Here is a 24,843-nt window from a genome sequence, read left to right as displayed (position 1 = left end):
TTTATTTCAAAATTAACTTCGTTTTTTAAAACAGGAATCTACGTTTTTTGCGATGGCAACATGTTCTAGATAAAAAAGCAATTAATAATTTTTGTCTGAAATATTTTTTATTTATCTATAATTTTCTAAGGTATTTAACAAAATATCTATACTTTTGGAATTTAAAAAATGGTGATAACTAGTAACTTCTGAAGAAAAGTGCAAGCGATAACAAATGTTTTAAACTAATAAATTCAATAAGTACATTTACTTTTTTGTTTCATTTTTTTCTGGATATTTAAGAATTAACGATCAATGTCCAATTAAATTAATGTTCGAAATTAAGTCCTTCCACTTCAATATATTTTAGAATTCTTTCACAAAAACATCTTTATTAATTAACATCCGTGGTGTTATTTGTGCGCTTGATATATATTCTATCTATTATATTTTTATGTTGTGAGAACAGTTGACATAACACGTCCACCAGACCTAATATCATTAGTTTTTTCTTTGGAACTTCATAAAAGTCATACGTGTTATATTAACTGCTTCCACAACACGTGAAGATATGATGAATAATAAAATACGTTGTACACAAATAACACCACAGATGTTAGCTAATGTTTGAAGATATTTTTATGAAAGACTTAAGAAATAAAATAAAAAACAATAAATGCCGTAATATTTCTCCCTTCAAATAAAATCAAATAATTCTTATCTGAAACATTCTTCTAAAAATTTCGTGTTTTTGACATAAAAATTTGAGATTGTTTTCCAGATAACGCTTTATTTTGAACACCTATATATGAAATTATTTATGGTCAACATGTTAATGCAAATTAAGAAATTGCTGCAATTTGTAAAAATATTGCTATAAATAAATATTGCTATAAATAAATAAATCGATTGACATAGTTGGGATAAAAAACTGAAATAATTTAGAAATCAATTGTCAAAGTTTAAAGGAAGGGATGTAATCAGGAAAATTTGTATTATACATTAAGATATGATGATAATTATCTATTAATGATGCTTTCCATTTGATGACATAAGTCTACACAAGTGTCTTTCTGTCTTATCGAATGTCAAGAAAAATATAGAACGACGTTTGTCATAACTTGTATCACCAAATGGAAAGCATTAAATGTCAAATGCAATTTGCAGTTAATGAAACAGGTATATTTATTTTATAACTAATCTTATAATTGTAATAATGTAAAATATGTTAAGAGTTCAATAATCGCAACTATAAACTTCACGTAATTCCAAATAGTATAATTTAATTTGATATAAGGCATACAATTATATAAAATCATTATGATAATATATTTATCTCGTACAAATATTTTGCAATGAGGAACAGCTGAGTGAATATTTGATATTTACTTTCAATTACGTATACTACGTGTGTTATATTGCAGAAATAATACAGTAAAATTCAGTGAACTGAGAAAAAGAGGAATTTAATTTTCGATGCATATGGATGAATATTTATGTAAAACAATTATTTATTGTATTAAAAATAAATAATTATATAATTTTCTAGATCTACATTATATTGAAAAAAAATATTAGATATGAAAACGGTGCAATTTTTAAGCCGATATCTCTGCAATTTATTTGCGATTTGTTGTGTTATGTGTATACATATTGTATATATGTATAAAAAGTATATATATATATATATATATATATATATACATATACATATATATAATTTTTTATACATAGTGTTTATATATATATATATATATATATATATATATATATATAAAACTTTAGTTTTTATATAACAGAATCCACTGTGATGCAGCGAAATAATTTGCGTTCCATGTGCGTGCCGTTTTTCGCACATTAAAGATATTGGTTTGCCCCACTCGGCTTTTTCCCCTCTACTTCGCAAACACAGATGAATGCAATCTTTGAGCGAAGGATAAAATCATTCCGCGGACGACAATCGAGCGTTCGACAGTCAGTAGCCTGGCGATCACTTTAAGCGGCATGTTCGCACTACTGATCGTCATTCTCGCGCTCCAATACGGTGCCAATGGAGCCGAGAGGTTCACGTGAGTACTATGCTGACAAATTTGTCCCGTTTTAACTTCATCAAATATTGTTCGATACCGTAGATACAAGAAAATGCAACTCGCATTAATTACCTGGCCATTTTTGGATAGAAATATGTAGATATCATTTTCATATTTTGATATCAAGATATATATGATCAAATTCGAAACGGTATAATTTTAGTAAATTTAGATTTTAATATCTAGATTTTGATTCTTCAAAATTATGTCAAATCTCTTAATTTTCGATACCAAGCGAATTTTATTACATTCTCTATATAATTGTCACCATTTGTTTCTACACGTGGTTGAAATTAGCGCGTACATCTCGTACGCTTTTAAAAATATTTTTTTAAGCAATAAAAAGTTCATTGAATTGTCATTAATAAGTTGTCAGGGGGAGGGGGGCGGAGAGTAATCTTTTTATCGTTTAAAAAGTGATGAGCGATGCATAAAAAAGTACTTTCTTTAAAGCGGTCAAGTAATAATAATTACTATTTTATTGCAACTGCGTGAATGTTAGTTTTAAATAGAAAGGTAATTCACCGGATACCTACATGGTGAAAGCAACAAGTGGGTGGATTCACTGAGAAATAGACCGCATCGATCGCCTCGACGTCTTCCCGAAGTTCAAAGACATTTGCAAAATTATTGAGTTCCTACTACTTCTCGCACTTCTCGGATTTGAATACAGCGTGAACGGCTACTTAGAAATCCTTTCACGACCGTCGTAACGGTGAACAGTAATAAGGCAGACATAATCTGCCTCTTCTCTTCTTAACGATAAGAATTATTTTTGTCTTCTGGTAAAATTATATGTAAACGTAAAATAATATTTTACGTTTTTTTATGAAAGGATTTTTTTTTTATTATAATTGTAGACATAATAAAATATAATTTTAAAAAGTAAAATTAGGCTGATAAGTTAATTGCAAAAATTTGTCATTCGGTAAGTATAGTTTAATTGTTCACAAATTATATCTTATCACTTTGTAAATATTATTTACTTATCAACAACTGGTTAATATTTATATTGTATTTTATTTATATTTAATAAATACATATTTAGATACGCTTTTGCGACGAAAGGTCATTTATTTTATTATTTTTATGTTAAATTCTGTTGTCAGCTTTACTTTTCTATTTAAAATTGGAATTTGGATATATTTCAATTGTTTGCAAATTGTATCTTATTACTTTATAATATTTACACTTATATTATTTACACACCAACAACCGCGAAGGCTTATTATTTTATTTATATTTGACTTATTCTTGGAGGATAAAAAATATAAAAATATTTATATATTTATATTTACTGAATATTTACTATGGATCATTAGTTACAATGAAGGACAAAGGATTGTTTATTGGAGATGTCTTTTTTTTAGTATACTTTTTTGTTTAAATAAATATGAATACTCGTAAAATAATTATAAAATATGTTCATGAATAAATATTTTTTCAATATGAAAATTTTGAATAAATAAAGTACTTCAATTATGAGCTTTGTATTCATTGAGTACATTATTACGTACTTTATGCACTCCTATAATAGACAACATATTAAACAAATAATTCTGCGCGTAACATCCGTATATAATACCATGTATTGCGTGTAATATTTATTGCGAATTAGTTGATGCTATTGATAAATAAATGTAAAAATAAGATAAAATTTTAATTTATCATAATTATGTTGTTATTATTTTACTAATTTATAGAAGACTATACAGAAGATATATAACAGAAGATATATATGAATAAGATTTAAATAGTTACAATCAAGTATGTGACATTCGATTTATTATTTTAATAATTTTAATTTTTTTCAATTTTATACATCTATTCTTTAATTCTCTTTAGTCTTTAATTAAACTAAAAAATTTATTAATTCTTATTATTTCTTTATTTATTCCCTTAAAAATATACTGAATATATTATTATTTACATGAAATTATTGCTATACTAAAAAAAAATCTTAATTTTAAAGAAATATTTCTTTGCTCATATCCCAAAAAATTATTTCTTTGGATCAATGAAAATTTCTTTGAAAATACAATATCTTATTTCTTTGAAAGTACAATATCTTATTTTCAAAGAAATTTTCATTGATCCAAATAAATAATTTTTTTGAAAAACGAGCACAAGAGATATTTCTTTGAAATTAAGATTTTTTTTCAGTGTAGATATATAAAATTAAAAAGTTAGGAAAAAATACCAAATTCTCTCTTTTTCAAAATGCAGTTCTCCTTGGCACTACAAGTGCGATACCGGCACGTGCAAGAAGACACTAATTACGAAAAAAGACAACAACCCGGTTTCTCTTGATGTGTGCGAATTATCCTGCGGCACAGGTAATCTGTGGCCGATGCCGACGGGACATATATCCATCGGTCAGGACACGGCACATCTTAATCCTGAGAATATTGCGCTCGCCGGAATTTCCACTCAATCAACGGTGGGAAATTTTCTTCAAAGAAATATTGATCGTATGAAAGAGAATATAAAAAAGCTTAGTGATTCCGTATCTTTGAAAGCTGACGGGTCCAATTTAGTGATACGCTTTAAAGAAGGACTTAATTTTAATAACGTCAAGCTGACCTTGGAAACGGACGAGAGCTACATTCTTCAAGTATCTGCGAACGATCGTCAGGTAAGTTGTAACAAAGAAAGATAAAAGTAAGAAATACCACTTTGAATAAATTTACATTTGGATTCTCATTAAATATATCAACGATTGATTTTCGTGGACCCCAACTGTGTTAATTCGAAGTGGTATATTTATGTAAATAGCGAGAATAGAACTGTCACAAATTTTTTTATAAGAATAAAGGACTTAAGATAAATGAGACTGTTAACTACTCGAACTAAAATACTGATGTCAAAGTTTTATGGATATCGAATATCCAAAAAATTAAAATCTCTTTTGTCTTGAGACCTAAAAATAATAAAGTACATAAATATTGTTGTTATGTATTATATTATTCGCTATCTAATTAAACTTTGAGTTAATAATTCCGTTATTTTATAAGGTCTGTGGTTGAATTAGTGTACTTTTGGAATTTAAAGTAAGATATGTTTGATATTTGTCGAAAACATTAAAGAGAGTTCTCGTGCAGTCTAGTACAGGAACAGACACTAGTATTTCAACATTTCATAATCGCTATAATAAAGATGCTTGGAATAAAAACGAGTTTTTTTTTATTTATACATTCAAGAAAAACACAACATATATCCATAATATGTATACATAGATATAATGTTTCAATGTGTTTCATCATTAGATCATGCTGTGTTTCGTTAATGATCACATGATCTTTCTAATTAATCATTAGTGTGACGCGTTAGTCAGATAAATTAAGATCATTTCCGCGGTAAAAGTTTACATATGACTAAAAGTTTACATATTTCATTCACATTTTCTATTATACAATTGCATATATTCTTATAATTAATTTAATTTGAACTTCTTTTAACTGAACTCTCCTCTCTTTTTATTAATTTTTCATTTATTCCTGTCTTTTTTATTTTTTCTTTCCATTCTCTTTAAATCAATTGTTTCTTTCTAAAAAAAACTCACTTCTAATACATTCATAATTTATTAAAATTCATTAAAATTAATTAAAATTTCTAGGTGGAAGCCCTTATAACGGCAAACACATATTTTGGAGCTCGACACGCATTGGAGACTCTCAACCAACTGATAGCCTATAACGATTTGAACTCTAAGATTCATATAGTCAGCGATGTATATATCGCAGATGGTCCAAAGTATCCTTACCGTGGAATCCTTTTGGACACTAGTCGAAACTATGTTGACAAGAAGACTATTCTACGGACGATCGACAGTATGGCAGCGTCCAAGCTGAATACATTCCACTGGCATATCACCGATTCTCAAAGTTTCCCTTATGTTAGTAGAACATGGCCCAATTTCGTCAAGTATGGTAGCTACACGCCAAGGAAGATCTATACCTCTGAGACGATCAGGGAAATCGTCGATTACGCCTTGGTTCGCGGAGTTAGGGTCCTGCCAGAGTTTGATGCACCTGCGCATGTTGGCGAAGGCTGGCAGTGGGTGAGTAATAACTTCTGCATTACCAGAGCAAATAAAGATGATTTATGGTTTGATGTTCGATTCGCTTATAAATCAAAATTATGATAAGAGACGTGCCCATTTATCATGAAGAAAGTATATTACATATATTATTTATAAAAGTTAAAAGTAATAACTCTAAAAAGAGAGAATCTAAAACAAAAATTTATAGCATAAACCATTAAAAGGTTTTACGAAGAAGAATAAGAATTGTACTCTCTCTGTCTCTCTCTCTCTCTCTCTCTCTCTCTCTCTCTCTCTCTCTCTCTCTCTCAGCATAATAATAATAATAATGATTATTTTGACAATATTTCCACACAAATCCCCAGTATATATCAATCAATCGAAAAGAAATATTATTTAATTAATTTTATGAATTCAAAAGTGTTTTTCTGATCATTGAAAATAATAAAAATAATAAAGAAAGTCCATATTTCAATATGAACGTAAAAGAGAAGGGCTTGCCTAATTGTTTTTAAAATTACGTTTTTTTGATTAATCATATTAATTCTTTTTAATTATTCACATTTCTTGTTTGGTAATTAACATCTGTATTTGCATTAATAAACGTTAATTAAAAAATATTATGTCCACGGATATTGTTTATGATTTTTTAAGGATCACTTTGTTAAAGATGAAACATATACCTTGAGCACATAATATTAACAATATGAAAATGTATATATTAATTTGATTTACATTACAATATCGTAAAAATATATATTATGAAAGAAATAAAATACATAGATCAAATGTATCATCCTTGGTGAAAATTTTTCTTAGAATTCTTCGCATAACTTCTGTATCAATTTTAGGTTTTATTAGAATTTCTATATAATTTTGTAACTTTTTAAAAATTTTCTAAAATTTTTCTTTAATCTACAGTACTATATGTTAACAAAATAGGTTAATATTAATAGTACTATATGTTAACAAATAGGTTGGCGACAATGCAACAGTTTGCTTCAAAGCTGAGCCTTGGATGAATTATTGCGTAGAACCACCTTGCGGTCAGTTGAATCCTACTAGTGAAAGGGTGTACGAAGTTCTTGAAGGAATTTATAAGGATATGATAGAAGATTTTCAACAGCCAGACATCTTCCACATGGGCGGTGACGAAGTAAACATTAACTGCTGGCGATCTCAACAAATTATCACCGATTGGATGTTAAAAAAGGGATGGAATCTTAAAGATAACAGCTTCTATCTATTGTGGGATTATTTCCAGAAGAAAGCTCTGGAAAAATTGAAGATTGCTAACGATGGCAAAAATATTTCGGCTGTCTTGTGGACCAGCGGATTGACGAACGAGGAAAATCTTAAACATCTTGATCCTAAACAATATATCATTCAGATTTGGACACTTGGCAATGACCCAACTATCGGCCGGTTGTTGCAAAACAACTTTAAGATTATTTTCTCAAATTATGATGCTTTGTATCTTGATTGTGGGTAAGAAAACATTTTGTAGAATTAGATTGCATATTCATTTGTTTTAAATTGTAATTAAATAGATAAAGTTCTCATAATATTTCATAATATGAAAAAAAGTTTTATATAAAGATTTTGAAAAATAGACTTAAATATAAATTTTCTTCGGAAATTATAAGATGAAAAATCGTAGAATGTTTCAGAATTCGTATATATGAAGAATTGTAAAAGGAATTCTACAAAAGATGTGAACTTTTTCAACATTTTTGAAAAGTGTACCAATTTGAGAAATTTTTTTAAACAAACAAAAAATTATATAAAAATGGTAAATTTTTAAAATTTTTAAAATTTATGTAGAAATTTTGAAAAAATATGTGACAATTTCTAAAAAATTTTTATTAGAAATATATCAATATTTGACTGTAAATAAAAAATTAGTATTAATAATTATCACGTTAATTGACATGTTAAATATATTCTATGAATACATACTAAATCTTCTTAAGATTAAATATTAATTATATTTTTTCTTTTTATAGATTTGGAGCTTGGATAGGCGAAGGCAATAATTGGTGCTCGCCGTACATTGGATGGCAAAAGATCTACGAAAATTCTCCGTTAGAGATGATCAAGAAACAAGGATACGGAAATAAGAAGCATCTCATTCTAGGTAAATTCTGTTAAAGTATTATTAAGATTTTATGAATTGTGCGTTATGAGATAATGTTAAAACGTTAAATAAAGATCACATCTAAAGTTATTGTTGCATTATTAAAAATTGTTTATGTTATCTTAATACATTCAAAAGAAAAAGAGAATGCTTAGAAATATTATTAAGACTTGTTGATTAAAACTAATTTAATAGAAAAAGATATACAGATTTAACTTTTACATTCGTTAACACATGTAGTTTATAACATTGATATATGTATTTGTGTTATATGTATTTGTTTCATAGGTGGAGAAGCAGCACTTTGGACCGAACAGGCGGACAGCGCGAATATTGATATGAAATTGTGGCCAAGATCGGCCGCGATGGCTGAAAGGTTGTGGAGCGAGCCGAATTCCAAATGGCATCACGCCGAACATAGAATGTTGAAGCATCGCCAGAGACTCATCGAATTACAAAAAATCAACGCGGACAGTTTAGAACCTGAATGGTGCTTGCAAAACCAAGGTTCGTGCTACGCGTAAACAATAAACCTATGATATTATAAAAATTTGTATCTGTTTTATTTTTACGCAATTTAATTGTTTCTATATATCTGATATTAGACTAAATTATCATGTTTTAATCTTGTCGTCGTTTTGCTTTTTCTTACATTTTTTTTCCTTTCTTCGCCTTCGTAGAAACCTCGTTAACATTTGACAAAAAGTTCAAAAGTTTCATGTTACTTCAGTCGACTACAATTACGGTGCAAAAATTATACTGCATAAAAATTAAATTTTTTTTAAAGAAAAACACATACTTTGTATTTAAAAGAAATCACATATTTTTTCATTTATTTTATACAAACTTAGATATTTAATTAAGAACAATCTGATTATCTAATAAGTTATGTCGTAAATTATAATGCTTATTAACATTTTATAAAATAAAACTTATGTGATTTATCCTCTAATTATAAGAGATGATAACAATGTTACAATCGGAGTGAACCTTATCACCATATTTTTATTCACATTCATAATATTTTCGAATTATGAAGAAAAATAGATGGCTGCGTTTAGCAGAAAAAGCAGCTTTGTAATTGTTGAAATGTTATTCAATGATATAATTGCTTTATACTTTATATATTTAGATTCACTGATGAAGTAAGTGCAAGAACCAGTCATATTAAAAAATCTTATAACAATTGTGTGTGTGAAGCTACTTTTTCTGTTAAATGCAGCCTATAAATGCTGTATAAATCAATATCATACATTGAATGTATATTGGGATTGATTGAGGAGCTGTCATTGTTTTTCTTGATGAAATTCGAAATTTATTTATCGCAGAAAATATATATTTGCGGTACATAATCGATATTTTTCGAGAGCTGCGATAATATATTTCGATATGCATATATACATTCCTATATTAATTCTTATATATGCTGTGTGGCTCCATGTGAGAACAGTGAACTCGTAAAATTAGATTTCGGATTCAATTCCTTATCTCATAAACGGATTTTAAATTCGTAATCTATGTAAAGCATAACAGCGATAGGCAGCTGTAGAACACAGAAAGCAAGGGTATCTACTTGTTTTCCCATGAGAATCCATGAGCATAAGTTTGAGCGAAGCTCAATAATTGTGTTACAATACATCTGTCAAGATGTCACAAAGAAGATATACGAATATATACAGATAATCTTAGACAGGTACGGTATACTTACGATTACTTGTCATAAGTCAAACGCTAGAGATTGAGTCAGTGTTTGAAATTTTTCTGCAATGATTCTGGGGTATCTTAAAAGTAATGTAAAAAAATCATTTGCTTTGTCTCCGGCATAATATTTTCTAATTGTTAATTCTTAACAATGATAATTATTTATATTATTTTTCGTTTTCTTTTAAATGCAAAATAAAACGTCAAAAAATTAGTAATCCAGAATATTTGTATTCTATTATGAATCATATATAGATTATTTATTTTTTCTTTAAAGCTTTTGTTTACTTTTTTTTTTTCACAATCTGAGATAGTGATAATGAACACAGGAGCGCTTTAATATGTAACATAAAATAGAAAATAATAAAATTATTATTACATTGAATATATTAGGTCATTTAAAAAGTATCCGCGGTTTTTTCGTTCAAAAATTGAACAAAAAACCACGGATACTTTTTAAATGACCTAATATATTGCAAATATTCAATTTTTATGATGAATTTAAAAATAATGTAATTTCTTTTATATTATATCTTCTCGCGAAATTAAAATCTTATTTACAAGTTAAATGAATAAATACCACGAATATTTTACAGATTTTAATACATAAACAGATAAATAGAGCGTTAAAATTCTAAAATCACACTTGATTTTCAACAATACATCTTTCTTATCCGTTTAGATGACTTAAGCGAAATTCTATCCCCTGCAATGTTTCGAACTTCGCTTTTTTTGTAAAGATCGACAGTATCATTGAAGAAACCTTTTTCGATCATGAGATAAAATTTGATTTTTTAAATCTATTTAAACTGTTTTAATGATTCGTGATTCATTGCTAATAGTTGTCTCCCTTATCGTCAAAAGGTGTCTTCACGAAATACGTTGTAAGAGTTCCTTTGCCTTTCACATATGTCGGTCCTCGACAAACAAGTTCATATCCGGCGTTGATAAGAATCTTGGCAGTGTCTTCAGTGACTTGAAGCTTACCCATCTCACCGCAACTATCCATTCTAGAAGCCACATTTACCGTATTTCCCCAAATGTCATATTGCGGCTTTTGGGCACCTACAACGCCAGCTATTACCGGACCATGATTTAAGCCTACAATAAAAATATATTACTTCTTTATTTCACCGAGTTAAAATGAGAATTGACAAGCGTTAATATATATTTATAATTCATTACGCAATTGTTTATCATTTAATATTCTTATTAAAAATATTTAAATTTAAAAAAGTATTTTGATAAAAAGAATTTAATAATGAAAACGTTAACAATAATATATCATATCATTCCTATTTCATCTGTTACCTATTCTCAATTTAAATCTCTGGAAAGAATCCCTGTTGATCTGATCCAGAATCGTCATAAGCGCGATGGCAAACTCAACGAGAACGATTACATTGTGGTCTTGTTGTTTCAATAAGTCCTGCATAAAACAAATGAAGAACAACATTATTTTGATAATTTTTTCTATTAGAATAAAAAATAATAAAAAATATTCTAAGCATATATGTATATATCATATGGAATTATTTTACGCATGATAAATATTTATTTGAATAACTTTTCAAAAATAAATCAAAATTAATTTTATGATTTTACTTTGCCATCACCATCCTCTTTTCCTGGGCTCAGGCCGGATGCCAGCATGTAAGTACTACCTATCGTCTTAATCTTTTCGATACCCGAGAACTTCGGCTTGAGTAAGAGTTTGTCGAAGTCACAAATGATTTCATTAAGTAGACGCAAACACTCGAGACCTTGTTTATTTATGTCGGTTTCGTCATAAAATTCCTTGTAATTCGGAATTGACGCGAACATCACAGCAATGCTGTTATATCTTTCATGATAGAGTTCCTGTTAGAAGACAACAATAACTTTCGCTTCAATATCAATATAACTAATAAATTAATTGATTTTTATTAATCTTAAGTTACTATGATCGGAAATATTATCTGGGAGAAATTTTTAAAGTATGATTAATATCAAAATTCTTCTAATTACTTTAAACTAATTACTTGTTATAACATTTTTCCTATTCATGATCCCAGAATAAACAACTAGTTTAAATATTCTACACATTTATTTTGTGGCATATTTTAAATGCTTATCGAATATTAATTATGTATCAGTTATGTATATTGAAATGTGCAAATTTCATTAATTATGGCATATAAATTAAATTTATAAAATCGAAATTATTACTTTTTAATAAATTAATTCATTGCATACATGATGAAAATAATTTTGAAAATCGAAATTTTAAGAGCTGACCTGCATAGCTCTAGTAGCTAAAAAGTGATCAGCCACATGCGCTGGAAGAATGTTTTCCAAGAGAATCTTGTTGATGCCTCTCATAGTTTCTACCTCGTCTTGTTCGACTCTCAACTTACTCTTCCATAAAATATCCATTCTGGATGTGTATTCTACTTGTCTGTCGAGAATGTGCAGTATCAGACTGACGAGAATCAGTAAATATCCCACTTGTATCAGATAATGAACGCCGTGAAACCTGCGAAAATGTGGCTTACGTAACATAGTAACAGCTTGCGAGCTTGCGATTTATCTTATGTGCTGTTTGAATTTTTAGAACGCCTTACTTACTTAGCGCCAAGGTTCTCGTAGTACATTTGGATTACTGGTGCTTGAGAGAAGATTACGAGTATTATGGTAACGGATAGGAGCATTACGCCTAGTTTCAGTAAGAAATCGACCCTCAAGTGTGTCCAACCAACTACTAGTGCTATTACTGGAGAATATATATACACCTGAAAATGTTATTTATTAAAAGCAAATAGGTAATAACTACGTAAGCGCATAAATTTGTCTTAAAAGAGTTTTATATTAATAAAAATAATTGATGTTTTTTAAAAAACTTCCACTTAATAAATGATATAAAAGGAATTGTTTAAAAATTTCTAAGATAACCATGCGATATATTTTTTTTAAAGACGTAAATAATCGGAAAATTTTTAATATACGCACTGGTACAATATTGTATCCTGCAACGTAATCAATTTCGATCAAACTAATGACTGATGATGCGATAGCTAGTAGTGCCGTTATCAAATATACTGTTATTCTGATACCCCGGCTAAGTGCGATTTGATTTGTCGTTTCTTCAGTATTTTCAGAATCGGTTTTTCCACTAAACCAAGAAATTGCAGCAAATATAATTAAGGATGCTAAACCAGCTGCAAAGCAACCGTAAACTATGATGCTTCTGTGAAAATAAACGATAAAATTGATTTTTAAAATATTAAGTACAAATAAATTAACGAAAGAGAGTAATTAAGTTTGATAAATTAATTGTTAAAATATTAGGTACCGCGGAAAGTTCATGTCGTTTTTTTAAGAGACGTTTATAGGGAAAAAAATGACATGAATTTTCCGCGGTACCTAATATTTGTAATATATATGTCTAAATGAATTATATAAATAAAATTAATTACCTAATTAAATAAATATTAATAATATAATCATTCTATTTTATGAATATTAAAAAGATAAGTTATATTAATAATATAGTTTTATTTTGTAAAGATATAGAAATATTGATTTTTTTACAAGTTATGACATTAAAATATTAGAGTAATAGAGTTAATAGAATAAGAAAGTGAGAACTAGCTCAAATATTAAATAGTATTAAATAGTCAATTAATAATATTTGATTAAATTGTAGTTCACCTTGGTAGATAGATGATTTGGATACAGAACATGATAGCGTAAACCACATTGGAGGCCACAACATACCAAAGATATTGCTCATCTTTCTGCTCTCGATATAACTGTTCTTGACTTTTTTCCTTGAACCAAAAGGTAAAAGGCGAAATTCCTTCACTTCCGCCACACCAGTGTCTACAATGTACATAAAAATAGAAATCATTTCTATATCGCAAATTACTTGATTTAATATAAGTAAGCATGATTCTCATGTTTGTCGTTTTAAAAAAAATTATATAATATTTATTTTAAAAGGCATAGTGAAATAATTCATAAATTGTACTTAATAATAGCTACATGCATACCATGTAATTATGTAGAAATGCGGTAATGAAAAGAAGAATGATATAATTATTATTAAATTTCATTAAGCTATTAATGATTAAACTAGATTTTTTGTGATATTAACGTGATGTCAAAATAATAAATAATCTTAATATAATGTTGACATAAAGTAAATATAGATATGTATGTAACTCACTGTGTATCAAAACAGCTGGCATTATTTGCCAATAGATTTGATTCGATCATTGCTATACTCTGCCGAAAAAAAAATACATTTTAATTATTTTATTAAAATGGAAATATATAATAACTTACTGTTAGGCCAATATTTTTCGCTAATGTCGCTTCCGCTATATTAGCGAAAGGCTTATCCGCACCCCAACATTCTACGTATTTTGTCATTTTGCTACTAGGTCTGGATCTATAAAAAAATAACATTTATTATTGAAATTGTTATTAATAAATTCTATATAATGTTGTTATTGTTTGTTCTTTAAAAAAAAATATAGGAATATAATGCAATGTATTCTTTTTAATAAGATAATTAGTCTATAATATTAAAGTAACAGATAAATTTCAAAGAATAGTATATTATAAAATAAAATATTTTAAATGTGTATTTTTAATTATTTTTAACTTATATACATTTTCTATTCATAATTTATCATGAAATATATAATATACTGACAATTAAAGCTTTTAGCTAAAAGCTTTTATTGTGAAATTATTACTGTTACAATATTGACATTTTTGCATAAATGTTAATTTGATAAGAACTGAATTACACAGAATTATGTAAGACATGCCTGGAAGGTACTGGTCCAGGTCCTTGTATACGATTTCCACCATTTTCCATTCCATTTTCTTCTTGATTTTTCTGTAGAGAGTAAAAATTATCAGCAAATTTGCATTTTCTGGAGATATTTTTATTTTAACGCGCAACTATAATGTATATGTGTGTTAGAATTCTCATCAGAGAGAAAATTATTTTAAATATTTCAAATAACATTAAATTTTTTATTTTTACAAAAAAATTATCTACAGAAAATATCTTTGCTAGGAGAACATTTGTCTTATTATTGTAAGATAGGACAAGCGAATTTCAAGCAACGGGTATCAATCACTGTCACTATTATTATCAAACATCCGTCTTTACACACAAAGAGTAATATAAATGTTTCTACGATAAAAGAAAAGTTTCATTTCAAGGAAGAATTTTCCATTTTTATTACATCAAAAATTTATATTTCGCATAATCATAATTTCCGTATATAGAGAAAAGTAAAAGGCATGAATATGTAGAAAAAAGTAAAAAGCATGGTACGCTGAAAGAAAAATGCGATTTAGCGAGCTTTTAAACAAGTTTTTAACGAGCTTTTAAGATACATATTTATTGAAACGATAAACGGAGCATTACGATCTAAACTTCGTTTATACAGAGATAAGGCGCGGCTTAATTTACTCGGATTTCCTGTTTCACGACGAACTTTATCATTACTTTGTGATAAGTTATTCAATGTGAATATACTATGCGAATCTTCTCATAAAGGAAACCACTGTTCGTTTGCTTAAATTCTCCTCGTTCAATGTAATTGTCGAAAGTTTTAGCATTTTAGAACATAATTTGATTAAGAGTAAGTTATTTTTTTATAAAGAATTAAAATTTTTACTATTTTATATATAAAATTTAAATAATATTATAAAATGAATAAGTTAGAATTATAAAAAATTATTTAATATTATTATTTGCAATATAAAAACAAAAAGATACAACTTTTAAGAATCGTATAGTTAACTTTCTCAGGAATTTACGTCGTGAAGTATTACATTAACATTATACTCACGTACTTATTTGTTTTTTTCAATGAGAAAAATACATTCTTTCAAATATTCTAAAAAGCAATTATTTTTTTTGCAATATAAATTAACGTGCTCCTGCAAATTGTTCTTTAAACCAATTTTTACATTCAATTTTTATATGTATAATTAATACCGATGAAGATAAAGTATTATGTATTACTAGCAAATGAGAATAGATTGGATAGTTTTCCCTTCGGCGATACCGATAAATCAGTTTCTTTTGGCGAAAGATTAAACAACAAGAGTTAAACACAATATAAATTATTAACAAAAAATTAGAAGTGACTAAGTGGATAAGTAAATTAGATTTTTGTAAAAAAGAAAACTTTAAGTTATAATAAATTTTTAGCGAGTTTCTACTTACTTTCGGTGGCACAATAAGAAAAGTCTCTATTTTATGCTGAGCAAGATAACTTTCCCGAGATCCTCCGTCGCCTGGTTCAACTTCAAAACGATCACCTAGTTGTAATAGAGTAGCCTTCGTTATATGAACCCTCCTTAAAATTAAAAAGAAATTTTATAATAGAATTAAATAACATAATTATTTTCTCATTTATGCATAGTAATCCGTTATTGTAAAAGAGAAATAATCACCCTGGTGAAAATTTTTCTCATAATTTTTATACGAATTGAAACATTTTTCAGAAATATTTAGAAATATTCGGAAAATTTACATCTTCTTTCAAAATTTTTTATACAAGTGAATTCTGAAATATTCTGAAATTTCCCATCTCAATTTTTAAAAAATATTTTTAAATTTTTTAGATTTTATAACATTTCATCAGAAATTATACTTACAAAAAATCTTAAAAATCTTACATAATTAACATATATGAAAAATTCTGAGAAAAGATGTAAATTTTCTGAGAAATGTTCCAATTCGTATAAAAAATGTGAGAAAGTTATAAAATTATAGAGAAATTTTGAAAAATTATATGAAAAATTCTAAGAAAAATTTTCACCAGGGCATTTACATTTTTTAATTATTTATGTACAATAATATCTCTCTCTCTCTCTCTCCCTCTCTCTGCCTCTCTCTCCCTCCCTCTCCCTCTCTAATAGATTTTCTACAAAAAAATAGGATTATTTTTATTGTTGCAAAATATTAAGACCTTATAGAATTTTAGAAATTTCAAAAAATTAAAAAATATTGATCGTTCTCTTTTACAATAATGAGTTTTCTACAATAAGCCATTACCTATAAAACTATAAATCTTAAACCGTAAGAAATTGATCGATCCTAATCGATTATTTTTCTCACATTCGATTGTGATTGGTCAATTTCTTAGAACTTAAGACTTAAGCTTAGGTAATGACTTATTGTAGAAAGTCTATTATTGTAAAAGAAAACAATGACTAATATTTTGTTATTTTTTAAAATTTCTAAAATTCTATAAAGCCTTAATATGCAACAATAAAAGTAGTCCTACTTTTTTTTTGCAATATTATGCAGATTAGAAATATAAGAACAGTTATACATTGTTATATCAATGTTTCATAAAAACCCCCTAACTAAGTAAATATCCCAGATGCTGACAGTTCAGTCTGCAGATGACAATAGAACATTCTGTATGTAGTACGATATAAGCGTTGTACCGCACTGTGGACCAATAGATCGAGAGGATCACGACAGTGGTGAGTTGTCTTACCCTGGTAGACCGCCGCTTTCCATGTGATTGGCTAAGGTCACATCGTCGCTCCACACGTCGAATTGCCATTTCCGCAAACCGAGTACTCCGCACAGCACGTTCCCTGTGTGAATTCCTATCCTCATGTCAACGTTAAAGCCGGTAGCTTCGCGGACAAACCTACATGCAACAAAATTCAATTTGAAAATACTTTTTATCCCGCATTTTTATGAAAACGTATTATGTTACTCCTGCATTCTTGCTGCATTGTCTTTTAAATTTGATGATTGTTTGATGAATTTAGGTTGTTTCATAAATTTAATTTAATATTCAAGATCCGCGGAAATATTAAAGATACTTTATTATAGCAACTAAATATTAACATTAATTATAGAAACTATATTTAAGTGCCAAAGAATTATAATTAAAGAAAAAATAATTTTTTACTTAATACACAAGATATTGTTACTAGAATGTATTGAAATGTTAAATGTCAAGAACAATTATTAAAAAATAATGGGCAAATTTTTAAAACTAGATTTCTCAAAACTGTCAAAGATAATAAGCAACAGTTGGCTGGTCGATCGCATTGTTCTGTAATTAATGTCTATGTAACACTAAGTGGTTCTATTAATTCTCTAATTTACGTTACCGCATTTCAATGCGTGAACAATATCGACAAATCACGCGCGCGCGCGCGCGCACACACACACACACACACACACACACACACACACACACACACACACACATCTACATTATTAAAGCGCAAGAAATATTTAACTAGATTTATGCCAGAATGTTAAATTTTCAACTATTGTCGATCATGATATATATAACTATGTAATGTAACTCAGCATGATATAAAATTGTATAAAGTATTATGTTTTTTTATTCTTATTTAAGTTTTTTATTCTTATGAAAAAAATTCAAAGTTTTTAAAAATGCTTTTTCTACAATTTTTTAAACTGAATTATTGAAATAATTGGGTAGGCAAAAAATCTCTGAAATATTATTCCAATAATTATACGCATCATTGTACGTATTAAATGTGAGAAAATATGAAAGAAGAAAGAATACTGTGGAACACACTCTGTAATATATTGCAATGTTCTACGTGCTTTTATAAAAAATCTTTCTTTTTTTATACATTTCTCTGCGTATAAAAGTAACGTCGCACAATTATTTTTACGTTTCTTTTTTCATCCTATTAAGCTTCAAGCAATAATTAAGAAATATAGGTAAAGAAAAACGTATGTAACTAATGAACTCGCTCATTTGTAATGTAGTTTTATTATATTGTATTTTATTTGATCCTCACCTAATGGCATCGATCATTTGCAATCCCATATTTACACAATTGTAAGCATGATTCGGACGAGAAACGGGAAGTCCAGAAACACAATAGTAACAGTCACCCAAAATTTTGATTCTCATGCACTGATTGTCCTGAAACATTATAAATTAATTCATTATTAAGCTTTTACGTTCCGTAACAAAGTGAAATTTTGCTTTGTTAGCTCGTGATAAAAATAAAAGGATTTTCTCTTCAATAAAAATTTTAAATACTTTTTAAGATAAAAAGTAAAAAAAAAATGTATTGAATATTTTATATTTATTAATATATTTATAATTATTTATAAGCAGTCCTTTATTATTTATATAAATTGTCACAACAAAAACAATAATTCTTGATATTGCAATTATAATTAGTTTTAAAAATAATTGTGAAAATATACGGTAAGATTTGTTAATTAATTAATAAAATCTCTTGAGACTTGCTTTATAATTGCCCTCTTTCCCTTATTATGGATAGAAAATATCCTTGCGGCGATATCTGCGAAGATAAATATACTACGAAATCCGAAAATAGACAGAGGCTTTTCCGGCATAGCTTTGATAGTATCGTATATATTTCATAGAAATGGAATAAAGTTTTTCCATCTGCGTCATCGTTTGCCTATCGCGAAATATCGCACGTTTGCCAATTCAACCGCAAACGGCAGAGAAAAGAGCGAGAAGTCGAAAAGTTCGAACGAATGCTGAACTAGTTGGAAAACATCTATCGACGCCTATATGATATATGACGCTATTCCTAGTGTAATAGAATACTTTTGTAGAACTTGAAATATAAAACTTGAATTTAACTTCACTTGCGTTACGTCATTATGAGCCGATTACCTTTTGGTAAATTTTATCTGTTAGGCAAATCCGCGTATGTAATTGGCAATTTTATTGTTTACCCAACAGGTAAAATTTATCAAAAGGCGGAACAAACGAGCATACACACACACACACACACACACACACACACATATATATATATTATATCGTATTACATCTAATTTATATTTAAATCTGACACTTGAGTTGGCCTTAATAGATCTAATTAAGATCCGATGTAGTTAGGACCTAATATTAGATCGAGTTCAGAAAGGATCCAGTTTCCTTCATCTAAAGAACCCTTGAGAATAGCCTAGCGGATCCAAGAAGACTGGTCTTCTCCAAGAAGTTCAAGTCTAATGTCATGAAACTTTAATTTTGTTACAGCTGAGATATTTTGTACGATATAAAGAAAGAACCTTGTCCAATTTTCTTGGATTTATTTTTTAAAATATATAAATAAATAAATTTTATTATAAAATAAAATTTATTTGTTTATGTATTTTATAAAATATTTTATAAAATATATAACGACGCGTTTTGTTATAATAGAAGTCGATAAAATGGAATTTGTACAAAATTGTACAAATAATTACAAGAAAAGTATTTCCGCCTGATGTTATCCTTGACATAATGATTTATTCGAAGCTACAAGAAATTTGTCGACAATTGTAGGATCGATATTATATTTTCCATCTTCATTTTCCATATCGTTAATTTATTCGTGTATTTGACATTTATTCTCCTATTGTCTCAATTGTGTTTCTTTTCTTTTATCAAGTCTGATTTTGTAAATCATAAAATTTATTGTCAGAAACTCATTGTGAATGATTACTCATTATTGAGTAATTGAAATAATTACCACAAGAATTATTATACAACAAAGAGAGACAGAGAGAGAGAGAGAGAGAGAGAGAGAGAATACATTGTGCCACATTTCTATGTTTCTAAATATTTTCTTATCTTTTTTTGTTACTATATTACTATTTAATTATATTACGTTAACAAGAAGAGTTCAAATTATATTTGAATTTTTTTTATAATGTTTGTTTCGAATGACTATTCCGTTTATTTTCACAAAAAGCGATTAAAAAAAAATTTTAAAACGTTTGACTTCATTATTCTTTCGAGAGTTTAATTATTTTTACAATTTACAATTACGATTTACACTGTTCGTGAAACAAAGTTAGCTTTATGGAATGTATATTGCAAATAAATTTTTCGTCTTTGTTATGAAAATAAACGGTTAGAATAAATGTGTTTGTAGTGTATCATTACTTTTTTTTTGTTGTATTTTACACAGATTACATTTTTTATATAATAATAATTAACAGTTTCTGTCGTCAATTTATTCGATAGTTCTCCTTAAAAAGGCAATTATACTTAAAAAGTTGCATTGATGTGCACCTTCAATTTTTCAATAATATATATTATACTAAAAAATTATACTAAAAAACCGTAAAGTCAAAGATAAAAGGAAGTTCTACTAAATTCTTTTAATTTTTCATATTGATATCACTTTATCTATGAATTTATTATATTACATTTTATGGCATTTATTTTGTCGTACAAGGAATGAAGCATGACAAAATTTCAACATGTAAACTTGACACAAAGATTGAATTTGGATTATATAATGACTTTGCAAAGACTTTGTAAAGACTTTGTAATGAGATTCTCTTGTAATTTCTACTACATTGTGACACAACAATCTGTTCGTAAATTATAATTTATTACCGAAACTCGACAGTTGCATGGCATTGTATGACGCGATTCAAGAAATCAGAAGTTACGAGCAACAGAAAATTACTGTGTGTTGCACGTATACCAGGCTGAAATCCGCGTCAATAAATTTAGTCGACAAGACGTAGGAAATTAAAGAAAGATTTGTCACCCAGTTTTTTCTTATCTGATAAAATATTATACCGATCAAAATATTATGAAAATATAATCACTATTTTGATATGACGCAAACTATGCGAGATTCTTTAAGACTACGGAATTTATTCGCGTAATCCCCGTCATCGATCGGTATGCCATTGCAATGTTTTCGCCATTATTACGATGGCGATCTAAAAGTCTGTCCTTTACTTTTTCTACTAAACAATCATACGTATTTGTTGATATTTCAAATAATTTAAATTGCAAGATATATCAAAATTTGTTTTTTTTTTCAAGTATATAATTTAAGAGATATATCAAAACCAATTCAGAGCGTTTTCCCTATAGAAATAAAAATTTAGAAAATAATTGAACAATTTCAATCCATTCCAAATAATTTCATAATACAAGTCCTACTTTTTTATTTTGGCAAAATCTATCGTTGTTTATAAAGCTTGGTTGGAGTTGCATGTAAAACCGACAAATAATTGCTCAGGGCAATCAAACCAAATGGACCAATATATAGTATATATTGGTCATGTTCGTTTTTTTGTTTGATCAACGAATTACTCAAGACGAGAATGTTATTTTCGTGATAAAAGAAAGAGATTTTTTTTTTTTTGAAACGATCACAGCATCTACTAGATCATATTATCTGGGATTCATATCTCGTTCCAGTAACGCTATAAGATCTTCCGCTATAAAAGCGAATTATGCGACGTCGTAAAGCTGCAGGCCTTGGTTTGCAATCTGGCCCCCGGCGAGCGAAATTTAGCAAGTTCCAAGCTAACTCACTTCTCTTCTAGCAGATGTTCAGCTTTATAAACAATTCCTAAAACTCGAGATCGATAACGGTGGTGGCGATAGCAATGCTGCGGTTGCGAGACCGGGATGAAAAATAAATGAAACTCGAGTTTTAAAATCCGCTCGCAAATGCATATGTTCTAACCCTCTTTAACATTGGAAATATATATAATGTACAGCATATTTACTCATTAATATTAGCTTTTATTATTATTTAGTCACCAAATAATAATAATAAAATGATATCCATTTATTATTATTATTTATATTATTATTATTATTATTATTTGATGAAACAGCAAAGGTAATATCGTAATGTTGACTTGTTTATTTTACTTGTTTATGAATTTTCAATAAGGAATAAAAATGGATAAATAACGTAACATAATTAGTAATTGTTGTAAATTTAGCATTATGTATAAATTAATTATTAAATTAAATTTTGTTCATACGAAAAATCAAATGTGTCAAATCTATTAGCGAACAAAATACTAATGGAAATAAAAATAATATATGTTTTTTATTTTTAATGAAAATCAACGATTTATCTCAATATGTAAAAATTAAAGTTATGCACAGAAAAATGGTAATAATGAAACATATACGAGAGATGCTACCGTGTTCATGGTGAAGAGAAATTTTTTATTTTAATAGAATCTAAAATGCTAGGTAAGAATTATAGTTTATTCTATATGCCATTATTCTCACTCGTTTTTTCGATTTTCCGAAAGCTGCAAAAAGTGTAATTTGATATAATATAATACTTTATATTATAATATTTTACAATCATATATCTAAGTAGCTATAAACTAATAAATTTGTGGGAGAAAATTACAATATTGTTTGTTCCTTTTTATTAATACGAATATATAAATGTATTAATTCGTAGTATAAAATTACTACAATTTATCAAGATAGAAAAATTATTGTAGGTTCTATATATATTGAAAGCACAAAGATACTTTTTTCTTTCCACAATACGAACAAGTTTTTTACTTAATCTTTTACTAAATGCGCTGGTAAAGCATTGATTTCTTGAGAACTCAAGAATTATTGGACACAAGCTTAATATTGTGTTTTATTATCATTCGAAAAGTAATTTTCCGCGCTAATGCAGTGAGAAGGGAAAATTCATGCTTTTCTTTGCCAAAAGAAAGAATGTAAGCGACATCCGATTATGAACACAAAGCCGCGCAATATATTGCCCTGTCTTCTTCTATAGCTTTATTCTTGTAGCTATATTAGTTTTAGTTTAAAAATTACTCCTTTCGCAATTTGAAAAATCAGTAGAATGACTGAATATGACGGCATGTAAAATAAACTATGTTTCTTATCTAGCGTTTTTAGATTTATATCATTTTATTAAAGAATGATACTTTATTATTTTTTATTTTTCTTTATTATTTAATTATCTTTCTGAGCGTAATTTTAAATTTTAAATCGATATAAATCGTCGATTTTTATTGAAAATAAGGAAGATTTAGATTTGTTGCTATGAAGACTTTTTCTTCAATTTCTATTTTTATTAAGTATTTTGTTAGGTAATGCTTTTACTTTACAAGTTCAATTTTTCACGAAAATGAAATTTTTGTAGAACAGAATTGATGTTGTGATTTGTAAAAAGGAAGATAGAAGGTAGTTGTCAGTGAGAAACAAATTGCGCACATTTTTGCAAATCGAAATGTTCGAAAGAAACCTTTTATCTTCATTCTAGCAGGGTTTGATTGAATGACATTCGATACTTGTCGAAAAAGTACAACCATCGCATACCACAATTTAGAATTTTTGTATTTTTTAACTAAAATTATCTATTATTTTACAGAATTGTATTATTTTCATCCTATTGTATTGAACAAAATATTTTGTTTTTAAAATATGCATTCTTTCATTTTTTTTTCTAATGTACAAAATACACGTTTTTCAAAATAATTTGCAAAAATGAAAATATTAAATGTTAAATATTTTATGTACAATTTTTATTAGAAATTCGAGGTATTCAAAATAGTAATTAAAAAGAAATGTTTTATTAAATATATTTTACTTTGAATAAGATTTATGAGATTGATCATTTGTAATTTCACAAAAAAACTACGTTTTATATGCATCAAACATAATTTTTTGCGAGAATCTCATTTGTATTTAAAGTGAATCGCTTAACTTTCAACTTTCTAGCGAAATTAAAATTGTAAAAACGTTTTGAAATATACTTATCAGTAAAATTCTAATTTTTAAAAAGACTTGTGGGAAATTATAAATTAAAATAAAAATATAATTGTGTTAAAAGTTGTAAAAATATTGTAAAAAAACTTTATATAATAAAATTAGTACATTCTACTTCAATATCTAAAATAATTGCTTTGCAAATTTTATATTTTTATACTTTATTTAAAATATATATTTTTTTAGTTTAATTATTAAATAAACACACTTAACTGAATGTCATTGCAACTGATTATCGCAAACATGACACATAATACAAATAAAATTGCTACACTTGTGAAAGAGCATAGTGCTCTTTTGATAACGGTTTGATGAGTTGCAAACCCG

General features: G+C 27.6%; 2 protein-coding genes across 5 annotated transcripts in view; one reads left to right on the top strand and one right to left on the bottom strand.

Annotated features, from left to right (window-relative positions):
- Positions 1 to 1,906: 1,906 nt before the first annotated feature.
- Positions 1,907 to 8,873, top strand: Hexo1 (beta-hexosaminidase 1). Its single transcript, XM_011051844.2, has 6 exons — positions 1,907 to 2,048; positions 4,296 to 4,704; positions 5,686 to 6,129; positions 7,088 to 7,599; positions 8,118 to 8,248; positions 8,537 to 8,873. The coding sequence occupies exons 1-6, from the start codon at positions 1,984 to 1,986 to the stop codon at positions 8,770 to 8,772; spliced, it is 1,797 nt and encodes a 598-aa protein (XP_011050146.1). The 5' UTR covers positions 1,907 to 1,983; the 3' UTR covers positions 8,773 to 8,873.
- An 11-nt stretch (positions 8,874 to 8,884) lies between these two features.
- Positions 8,885 to 24,843, bottom strand: part of Adcy2 (adenylate cyclase type 2 Ac76E) — a 42,359-nt gene continuing 26,400 nt past the window's right edge. For all 4 annotated transcript variants that reach the window (XM_011051843.2, XM_087403264.1, XM_087403265.1 and 1 more), the window contains 13 exons: positions 18,770 to 18,897; positions 17,470 to 17,628; positions 16,185 to 16,317; positions 14,767 to 14,837; positions 14,276 to 14,381; positions 14,157 to 14,215; positions 13,640 to 13,810; positions 12,938 to 13,175; positions 12,557 to 12,720; positions 12,227 to 12,464; positions 11,555 to 11,809; positions 11,261 to 11,378; positions 8,885 to 11,050 (listed from right to left, as the gene is read on the bottom strand). In XM_011051843.2, the coding sequence (XP_011050145.1) occupies positions 10,785 to 11,050; positions 11,261 to 11,378; positions 11,555 to 11,809; positions 12,227 to 12,464; positions 12,557 to 12,720; positions 12,938 to 13,175; positions 13,640 to 13,810; positions 14,157 to 14,215; positions 14,276 to 14,381; positions 14,767 to 14,837; positions 16,185 to 16,317; positions 17,470 to 17,628; positions 18,770 to 18,897 (2,106 nt within the window). In that variant the 3' untranslated portion in view covers positions 8,885 to 10,784. The remainder of the gene's footprint in view (positions 11,051 to 11,260; positions 11,379 to 11,554; positions 11,810 to 12,226; positions 12,465 to 12,556; positions 12,721 to 12,937; positions 13,176 to 13,639; positions 13,811 to 14,156; positions 14,216 to 14,275; positions 14,382 to 14,766; positions 14,838 to 16,184; positions 16,318 to 17,469; positions 17,629 to 18,769; positions 18,898 to 24,843) is intronic.

This window comes from Acromyrmex echinatior, chromosome 2 (genome assembly GCF_024713525.1).
Source record: "Acromyrmex echinatior isolate Ae372 chromosome 2, ASM2471352v2, whole genome shotgun sequence".
Classification (NCBI taxonomy): domain Eukaryota; kingdom Metazoa; phylum Arthropoda; class Insecta; order Hymenoptera; family Formicidae; genus Acromyrmex; species Acromyrmex echinatior.
Note: the sequence above shows the minus strand (reverse complement) of the source record. Positions and strands in the feature narration are given on the sequence as shown.